The following is a 10118-nucleotide window of genomic DNA, read 5'->3' as shown; positions in this document are numbered from 1 at the left end:
TAAATTGCTCATATTTCCAACAGTTCTTCATGGACACATCCAACTTCGATGAGAGGCAAAAGGAGTACATCAACCTTTTCTGTGATCAAATCTTGATGCAAAAAAGAATGATGTGCATGGGAGGTATGAGAGGCTTGGGAGGCATGGGAGCACCTATGGGGGGCATGGGAGCTTCCATGGGAGGCATGGGAGCTTCCATGGGAGGCTTGGGAGCTACCATGGGTGGCATCGGAGGCATGTGAGCTTCCATGGGAGCTACCATGAGAGACATGAGTTTTGCGTCTCTCATGGGAGGCATGGAAGCTTTCATGGGAGGCATGGGAGCTTCCATGGGAGGCTTGAGAGCTACCATGGGTGGCATCGGAGGCATGTGAGCTTCCACGGGAGCTACCATGAGAGACATGAGCTTTGCGTCTCTCATGGGAGGCATGGGAGCACCTACGGGAGGCATGGGAGCTTTCGGTGTGCCTCACATGCCTTCGCATGATGCCTTTGTTGATAGTGCAAACACTATTTGACTTTCCAATGAAGGAGAGGACAGACAAGAGGATGGAGAATTGGAAGAGGCAAACGAGGAGGAAGAAGATGAGGAATGATTGTTCATGTTTAATTCGTTTGTGTGAACTTGTTTGTCATGAACTTGCTTGTGATCATCTTGTTTGTGCGAACTTTGCATATTTTGAACTATGCTATGAATTTGAACTATGCTATATTTCTCATTGATGTTTGGGATCATCTTGTTTATGTGATATTTGCATATTTTGAATGTTTGAGATCATCTTGTATGTGTTGCTTATGCGCCGGCTGGGTGCGCGCACTGTATTTTACCGCGCCTGCTGAAGCGGCACACTGACTTTGCCGGAATTGTCTCTTCTTCCTCCACCATGAAATCATCTAGATCCTCCTCAAAGACCCCCAATGCCTTCATAATTGCCTCGACCTCATCCGAGCCTGAGCATGAGCCCGAAGCATCCGTTTCCATTGCAACCCTAGCTCGAAAACAGATTGGTCGCCGGGCATAGAACCCCTAATCGGCTCTTCCGTCCTCCCTGCTTACCAACCAAAGTCGGGTAGCGATCCTTAGATCGCCCATTCGTCAACCCGAGCAGTTCCGACAGCAAGCGAGAGGCAGGGAAGAAAGTTTCTCAACGTTGGTGCTAGCGCCCCTGAGAGGAAAAGTAACCCTAGGGAGAGGGAAAAGTAACCCTAGGGGGAGGGAAAAGTAAAAATTCTGATCTCCTTTAGATGTTCTGCTTTCCCAAGACTTAACGGGCCAAAACTGCACTGAAATCCACTCGTTTTTCACTGATGGGCCGAACTGAAAGGGCCCACCTTACCTGCTAGAGAGAATGCAATAGAACCCTAGAACCTTGTGTGGTGGCCCCGTCGGCGTCCCGGCACAGGGCGGTCGGCCATACGCAAGGAGCGATAAACGTCTCAGAAAAGAGGCTGAAGAGTATCTGGCGTAAATAAAGAAAAGAAAACGAGAGCTGTGGAGAGAAAACTAGAGAAAAGACGAGTGAAAAGGAAAGCGCGTGTACCAAACACCAACGGCTCGCAAAGGAGGAGAATCTGCTCCCATTACTGTGCGCACGCCCCGTCGGCGCCGCACTAGGGTAGTAGGTGCTGCGAGGGAAGAGCGAGTGGAGTCGAGGAAGCAGCAGGGGTAGCAGGAGGAGCGTAGGAGGAGGGGGAGGGGTGCGAGAGAGATGGGGTCCGGATCTTTCCTCAAGGTGCTGGCCAAGAACTTCGACGTCCTCGCCGGGTACGGGCTCCTCCCCTTCCCCTTCCCTTCCCCTTTCTTGCTCTGGTTCAAGGCTGCATCCTCGCCCGGCGATTGGTTCACTGGTCGATTAGTTTGGGGGATTCATCGCTGCTGCGGTTTCCTCATGTTATGGATCTGCTGCTCATGTCGTTAGCCTGGTAGGCTGCGCTTGGGGCTTGTGGGCGAAGATGTGCGAGAATCTTGTAGCGGTCGATTCGTAGGCTGCTGTCCCGGGGTAAGGGTAAGCGCATGCGTTTGGGTCATGTGGATCTTGCTGGCGGCGGAAAATGCCCTGCTTCAAAGCCCTAGTGTCAAAGTTAGGATTTCTTTCCCTGTTTGCTTGTATTGATGCTTTCTCTGAGAGTGGCGATGGAAAAAAACTTCAAAGCCCTAGTGTCAAAGTTAGGAATTTTTTGTGTGTGTCCTTATATTGATTATTTCCCTGAGAGTGGGAATGGAAAATACCTCAAAGCCCTAGTTTCGAAGTTGGGGTTTTCCTGTGTGCTATGTTGGCGCTTTCTCTGAGAGCATCAACTGGAGTACTTGTTTATGTTTGCATCTTGGACTAGCTGTATGCTTGATGCTTCCACAGAGATTGCCAATCACGTGGGGCCGACTGCTGACAGCAGTTTGTGTTGTGCAACTAAATGCTGGTCTTGCTGATCTGTATGCCCCAGTGCTGTGGGGATAATACGAAGTTAAGGACATATATACCGATTCTTCTGTCCGGGACACATTTATATGCTCAGTGCAAATGGTTGTCGTGCCTAGAGGAGGAAGCAATGCTGCGGATGTATTTGAAGAGAGTGGTTGGTGTTCAGGATATAGCTTGAATTCAGTGTTCTACAAACTCTGCTCAATTTGACTACTGGATCTACTGTGATGTGCTGTTACAATCTTGGGGAGCTAAATGCCTTTTGTTGGTGCAGTAGCTTGTCTGCATTGTTCTCATGGCAGTACGGAGAATGGGGTTAACTGTTAAGAACAAAAATATTTCATCTTACAAAAGATAATGCCATCTTATCATGTATTCTCCGAGAGATAGAGCTGGCTCTATCTCTGTGTGATGCCTTTACCTTCAGGACTAGGATACTTTTCTAAATGCTATACTTTTTTTAGGGATTCTAAATGCTATACTTAAGTGCTTTTAGTTCCAATTTTAATTTTGTTCCTCTTTGCAGGCCATTAGTTTCGCTTGCTTATCCTCTGTAAGTATTACCATTATCCTCAGTTTCATGATTCACTTGACTCGTTTCATCTTGCTACTGATTTCCACTGTTGTAATTTCCACATTTTTTCTGTTAACACTGTTTGCAGATATGCTTCTGTGAGAGCAATTGAAACAAAATCTCAAGTAGATGATCAGCAATGGCTTACTTACTGGGTGCTGTACTCGTTTATCACTTTGTTTGAGCTCACTTTTGCTCCGATACTTGAATGGTAAACATCACTTTTCTGGCTCTTCAGATACACTGTATTTAGACCTTAAATATCCCAAAATGTTCAGTGTTGTTGGCACTCCTCGTAATTTCTACTTTCCAGTAGTGAAAGCTGTAACACTAAAAGACCAAGAGAAGAATTGGCCCTGATTCAATGTGCTCCCTTTTATGCTTTTCTTGGTTTTTTTTGTGTTATTCATTATTTGTTGCTAAAATCATTAGAGATACCTGAATATAACTATTTGATGCACCAAGAGGCGGATAGATGATCACATATCTTTTCATGAGAGAAATTATAGGACTGCAATGATGTCTTCTTTTATAAGACTGCAATCAAACTAACGGAAGGGGAGCCTTGGTGCAGCAGTAAAGCTGTTGCCTTGTGACCATGAGGTCATGGGTTCGAGTACTGGAAACAGCCTCTTGCAGAATGTAGGGAAAGACTGCGACAAAAGACCCAAAGTGGTCGGACCCTTCCCCGGACCCTGCGCAAGCGGGAGCTACGTGCACCGGGCTGTCCTTTACTAGAGTCAAACTAATATGAGCCGTCAATCCTATTACAAGGCGAATTGATGTTCAGATATGCTTTCCTGAGAGAGAAATTATAGCACTACAATCGAACCAATATGAGCCGTTAATCCTATGTAACCTAATGGTTCATACCTACTATTACCTCGTAATAGTAGGTAAAAGTCTATCAATGCCTGCATAAGGTTGTCGTAGGCTTTGCACTCAATATAACTCTGGAGGGAAACGATACATAACTAAAGCACCATGGTTAATAAGGAAATAAGGAGGTAATTTGTTGTATTAATTCTATATTAGTTTTCGTTTCCTTGCTAGTGTCCTCCAGTGCATACTATTTACAATTTAGTTTACATGGCATCACTAACACAACCATTTGATACTTACGAAACTTTGAAAGCACTTAGGTAGGTAGTATACACTCTGAATTTAAATAAGAACCGAATGCTATGCATTGTTGATATAATGGGCTAGATGTGCTATGCTTCAAGTTCAAAATACAACCTGGACGGATGTTACACGTGCTAGTGCTACTTGCATCTTTGATTTAATTCATGATCTACATGTATGGCACAGAAGAATAAGAATGTCCTCGCCAACAAATATTAACAACTTGAAACAGAAATTTTGCTATATTGATCATTGTGTATGTGGTATAATTTGTAATCCATTCTTATAGTATGAACAAAAGAAACATAGGTGTGTTTTTTACATTAAAAGACAAAACATTTCGTTTTCAACGCATCAGAAATAACTTGCATAAGTAAAAAAAAAATCCTGTAACCAGAATTACCCTTGATCATTTGACGGCTTTGGTTAAATTTTCCTCTTACCTCTGCAAGCTGGAGTTTCTTAATATACTAGATTAAATATTCCTCTTACCTTCTTAACATTGTTTTTTGAAGGCTTCCATTCTGGCCCTATGGAAAACTGTTCTTCAACTGCTGGCTAGTCTTTCCTTGCTTCAATGGTGCTGCTTATGTTTACGAGCATTTTGCGCGACCAATGTTTGTGAATCGCCAAATAGTCAACATCTGGTACGTCCCAAGGAAGGAGAAGTTGAGTAAATCTGATGACGTACTCTCAGCCGCTGAGAAATATATTGAACTAAATGGACCGGAAGCATTTGAGAAGCTAATTAGCAAGGTATTCCTGTTGTCGGCTAAAATACTTGCAAATGCATTACTTTAGTATCATATGTTTATCTATTGGAGTGTTGCTATATTCCTGCTTATGTCATTTATGTGATATTTGTCCTTCTTTCATGCAGTCTGCGTAGTACTGTGACATCATTTTTACTGGTTTGTGAATCAAGCCATTTTTACTGTAGTGAAGTAACATAACAGGATGATTGACTCACTCTTTTGAATGCTTGCATTGCATAGCATTGACATGCAGGTTTTCTTGCACCAGCGTGCTCGATGGTTCAATTGCTACACTTCCATAGATTGTACTTTCCCCTCTATATGTTTTATCTTCCTTCTAGCTAGTGCAATTAATTTATCAACTCTTTTCAGTCTACAAGTACAAAGCCTTCAAAGTTTAGGAGCACGAGGCGGTCAATCTTGCAGGAGGCGGAGGCTGAAAAGATGGGCAAGGCTGAGAGAGATTCATGGGGTGAAAATCCATTCTACGATAAAAATTACCGACACTAAATCAGGTTAGCCTGGAGTGTACTTACAAGCTGGATGTTAACGCCAAACTAGATTTGTGTTATGATCAGTAGCGAAGGCTCTTCCTTACAAAGATGCAATTCTACTTTTCATGCAGTCTTCTTGGATTCTGCCTGATGAAGAGCTTTCCACGCATGCGCTTGAGGATTGCATGATGCGTCTACCAAATCGTAATTGGTACCACAAGAACTATGTGACGGCGGAATTCTTGTAAATAGGTGCCATCATTGACATGTTCCCAGATGATGTAATGTTGTCTTGCATATTAGTAACAGATTTGGCTAGACAAACTGATTATGTGCCTCTACTAGACATTGCCTGCTTCGAACATAGCGATTTCCTGTGTGTTAGTGCGGGGAAGTTGTGCGTTTCAAACATTCCGAAGACTTTTCTAGAATTAAGAACTTCAAATGGGCGCAAAGTTCTATTTATTTTTGTTATGTCTAAGTTATGAAAAATGCAGCTTTGTACTCTTTACCAAGCTGTAGTTTACTTTTAACTAAATTCATATTGCATACTGAGGAAATTGACTTAAGCATTAAAAACAATTAGAAGTCGGACTTAAGAATTCTGTGTGTGCAATATTTGGGTCATGAAATTTTAACCGAGCCTATTAGGTCATCAACAGACCACAATACAAAGCGTGTAGAGAGGGGTACTTAGAAAAAAGGAAACTGGTGTTTTCAACTTTAGCGTTTATTATAACACTGTCAGATTGAGCCGATTTTAGGAAATGTGTCAATTTGTTGCGAGTCAATTTCTAAAGCGAGAGACAAAATGAATTGAACTGTTCATCTCTTCCATTAATGATTAGGCTTATATACAATCTGAAAGGACGCAACAGAGGGACGCGTTCGTTCCCAAACAGCGCATCGAGGGATGCAGTTGTTGCGGAGGGACGGTTAGGACAAGGGGAGATTTCCCTTCAATTAAGTGTATTAATTAAATCCTAACACTCCCCCTAATTTATTCTTGAACATGCCATATCATCATGTTGAAAAGAGCCTTCTCTGAAAACCCTGTGGGAAAAATGTGAGGAGTATAATATGTTGCCAAAACTCGCTCAAACCCAGTTGGAAAAATAAGGAGAAAATTATGCAACATATAATGGTTATTGTCTCCTTTAACTCAATACGAGAAAACTCGTAGAATCAAGAGAACAATAAATATGTCGTATATACTTTCCTAAAAACCCCGGTGGGGAAAACTGAAAGTATGACATATGATCTTATGTTGATATTACCTCATTAAAAACCTTTATGAGAACCTGTATAGTAAACTCATGAAGGGAAAAAGAGTATAATATGATGCATTGAACATGAACGATTCAGGAAGATACTTCCCCTGATTCTTGCAAATTTTGAAGCCATCACATACCAATTCCAAGAACATATATCTGGAATGTAGAAGTTGGTAGAGACTTCGTGAACAAACCAGTCATATGATTTGACTTGCAAGATATGCAATATAGCGATATTGCTTATTATGTAACCTGTTTGCATCCGGGCAACACAAGAAACATTATCGTTGAGATAATGGTTGGTGGATGTAGCCATGAGGTCTGTTTCGAAGACTCTCCATGAGAGGGCTACCACACATAGTAGGAACACTAAGCTTGTCTACGACCTGACATAGTGGTGATCTGATCGATGTATCCAATGAGATCGGTGTTCACATTTCTGTGAGACTGAAAAACCAGGACAAGATGTTTGATGCCTTGGAGATATCGAAAAATATTCTTGAGTACCAACCAATTGTGTTTGGTGGATCCAATGGCATTATGGAACATTGAGTCCCAATATCTCATTTCCACCATCTCTTGGTCTAAATAGATCTTTCTCTACATCTAGAGAATGAACTAGCATGAGAGTTATGGATGGATAAGATTTGTCCACAATGAATTTCTCCAATATATTATGGATATAGACAACATAGTATACCATAATGTATGAATGAAGGTGCTCAATTTGTAGTAACGAGCGGTATTTTGGTTTACCCAAATCCTTCATTTTAAACTCCGTCATTTAGATGATTACATGTGTCGTCATTGCACACACAAACATGGATAATCATCATTGTAGGAGTAATCCTTGTGTATAAGTATCTCACTACGTCAGTTGTATCATATGTACTAACAATAATAAGTCGTATGGTGACTTACTGAATTTACACAATGTATGTTGCATTTTGTATTTCGATTCAGAATTGAGATTCCATCGGGAATCAATCATATATGTCTGAATCTAGTGATCCACATGGATATGTAATCACTACATCTATCAACTGCAAAGATAGACGATTTTGTACTGCCAATGATATAAGTTATCGGAAAGAGATTCCACCTCTGGAGAATAGTTGGGTATCTGCGAGAACCCTTGTGCTACAATACTTGCTCTTTGTTTCACCACCTCGTTGTTCTCAATTCCGTTTTCAGAAGAAAACTGGTGTAGGTATTGCTTATGAATACCTTCCCATTATTGAGCAAGATCATTTCTACCTAGATTATACCCTTTGCTTGAGTTCAGTCCGAGTGTTGTTCACACTTTGCCATGGCCATGGTCTTTGGATCTGAATCATTTGAAAGGTTTTTGCAATCTAGTTGAGAAATGTATGTCGACAATTGTAGACTTCAGGTTATATGATTCTCCAGAATCTATATATCAATATATAGTTGATGGAAATATCGTTACCCATGGTGACTGCTCGTGATTTCCCAATGCGATTGAGTCGGGTATTCCGATGTCCCGATCATTGTGTGCACTATGACCTGGGTTGGTGGAGGTTTCCTGTCCACTGGGTGTATACTACCCATCAGGTGTCTGTCAACGTGAAGTTGACTTGCATTTACCGATTCACTGGCCTTGATATCCTTGCTTGCGAGAAGCTGAATCCTGATGTACTATTGCCGTACTTCTCCCCCTGTTGCTTTGAACGGGGAGTTGAGTGGTTTTAGTTGGTACCTCCACTCTTTCCGACATATTTTCCAGGATTGTAGGATTGTATGACACCTTTATAGTCAGTAAATGAATCTGGCAGGTTATTTGCAATGTGTTACAAATCTTCTGAACGCATGGTTCAGATCTTTGAGTACGTGGATTTGAGGCAGAAATGTGTTGAACATTCCACTAATTTCCTGGCATTCTTTATGGTACTTGAAATCTCCCCCTAATGCCTGGAAATGTTCCTCATTGAATCAGCATACTGGCCTTGAATAACTCCCCATGCGAGGGGCTCGAGGTATTGACGGAAATACAATTATTCCTCACATAGATCCCAACTATATGTTGAGGGGCCAATGATGTATGCCGGGTGGTGATATCGGTATGCAACCAAATTACCGCATATAGGAAATACTTGGTAGATATCCACATATCAAAGATAGAGGGGTATAAGATTATGCAGTTCTGTCATGAGCGTGTAAAACTGCATGACTCCAACGTAAAGTTGGTAAGTTGCAATTCCAAAGTAAAGATAATGCAATGAGCTTAACTCTTTGGATAGGATTCTACCAAACCATTTTGAGTCTAGACATTAGGGCAAATTGCTAAACTTCAATCCAAAAGCCATAGAGAAGGCCCTCAAGGAGAATTCTGCAATGTTATCCATTCGATTTGCTTGAAATCGATGTCAAGATAATGAGCCAATGGTTTCGTGTGAATAAAGCACACACTTAAGACCATCATGTAGATATGTCTTTTGGAATCATGGAATACTTGAATAGTCTACCCAATGGCTGGGAAGAGCCACTTGCCTCGACTTGATGCATTCAAGGAGTCTGAGTGGTTCAGCGTAGACTTTAAGGTGTGCGAGCCTTAAAATTAGCTTCCCTGTGTCACTTGTAGTGCACATAAAATCCAAATATTGTTAATAATAGTACTCAACGAAGAAACAGTACTGCAGAGGTACTGAATTTATCTTTGCGAGAGATAAACAATCTCAATTGCAAATAATAGATGTGATGAATCTAAACATGTAAGAAACATGGAAATATATTACATCACGTTCTGGAATACAAGGTACTCTACAGAAAACCACTACTATTGTAATGAATAATAATGATGTTGCAAACTTGATGCTCAAATGTAAAACTTGAATTGTATAGACCTCAAATTGAATGAGATGATCTTGTATCAAGTTGCAAGATAATTCAGCGGAGTGAATTAATATTTTGCGAGAGAAAATTGATCTCAACCGCAATGAATTATTTTGCGAGAAAAAGAAAATTTCTCAATCGCAAATGTTATGCGAGAAAACTTAATCTCAATCGCAAAACAATATCGTTGTACTAATAGGACATGGGAAAAAAATTCTATGAGACCGGGTCTCATTTCTCATCACATGAGACCCCTCTTAGAAGAAGCCACGTGGCAACACCGATCTCAAAGCATCTTCGTCCCTTTCCTTACTCCACCTCCGTTCGGATCTGATCTGATAGATGTAGCAAGGTCGGCCGGCGGACGGCCCGTCACCGCCGTCTCCTTTGCGGTTCTACTGGCTTCCTAATCCTGCCGTTCCGCCTTGAGTTGGTCTTACTGGAACACAGCCATGTTACACCTGCGGCTACTGGGGCTGTCATCTCCGTCATATCATTGATTAAGCGGCGAGCTGACAGTGGCATCGGACCCTCGGTGGCCGGCAAACCGACTGTTTTTGGTTGGACGGCGACGGTCGGTGACTCATTATACAAGAACGAGGTAACGAGCTATGAACTATTCG

At 41.8% G+C, this 10118-nt stretch overlaps 1 protein-coding gene across 1 annotated transcript; it reads left to right on the top strand.

The window, feature by feature from the left end:
• The first annotated feature begins 1403 nt into the window (after positions 1 to 1403).
• LOC109754184 (HVA22-like protein a) lies at positions 1404 to 5833 on the top strand. The gene is made up of 6 exons (XM_020313103.4): positions 1404 to 1765; positions 2947 to 2973; positions 3083 to 3205; positions 4635 to 4875; positions 5247 to 5389; positions 5500 to 5833. Exons 1-5 carry the CDS (start codon positions 1710 to 1712, stop codon positions 5382 to 5384), a joined length of 585 nt encoding a protein of 194 aa, XP_020168692.1. The 5' UTR covers positions 1404 to 1709; the 3' UTR covers positions 5385 to 5389; positions 5500 to 5833.
• The last annotated feature ends 4285 nt before the right edge of the window (positions 5834 to 10118 follow it).

The sequence above is a fragment of the Aegilops tauschii genome, chromosome 7 (genome assembly GCF_002575655.3).
Source record: "Aegilops tauschii subsp. strangulata cultivar AL8/78 chromosome 7, Aet v6.0, whole genome shotgun sequence".
Classification (NCBI taxonomy): domain Eukaryota; kingdom Viridiplantae; phylum Streptophyta; class Magnoliopsida; order Poales; family Poaceae; genus Aegilops; species Aegilops tauschii.
The sequence above is the reverse complement of the archived record's forward strand: the minus strand, read 5'-3'. Positions and strand labels throughout refer to the sequence as shown.

Bases quoted from the DNA above. Each gene is read 5' to 3' on its own strand.
- LOC109754184 (XM_020313103.4), top strand. From the start codon at position 1,710: ATGGGGTCCGGATCTTTCCTCAAGGTGCTGGCCAAGAACTTCGACGTC. The intron at 2,974-3,082 runs GTAAGTATTACC...CACTGTTTGCAG, and splicing joins GTTTCGCTTGCTTATCCTCT to ATATGCTTCTGTGAGAGCAA. The intron at 4,876-5,246 runs GTATTCCTGTTG...AACTCTTTTCAG, and splicing joins TTGAGAAGCTAATTAGCAAG to TCTACAAGTACAAAGCCTTC.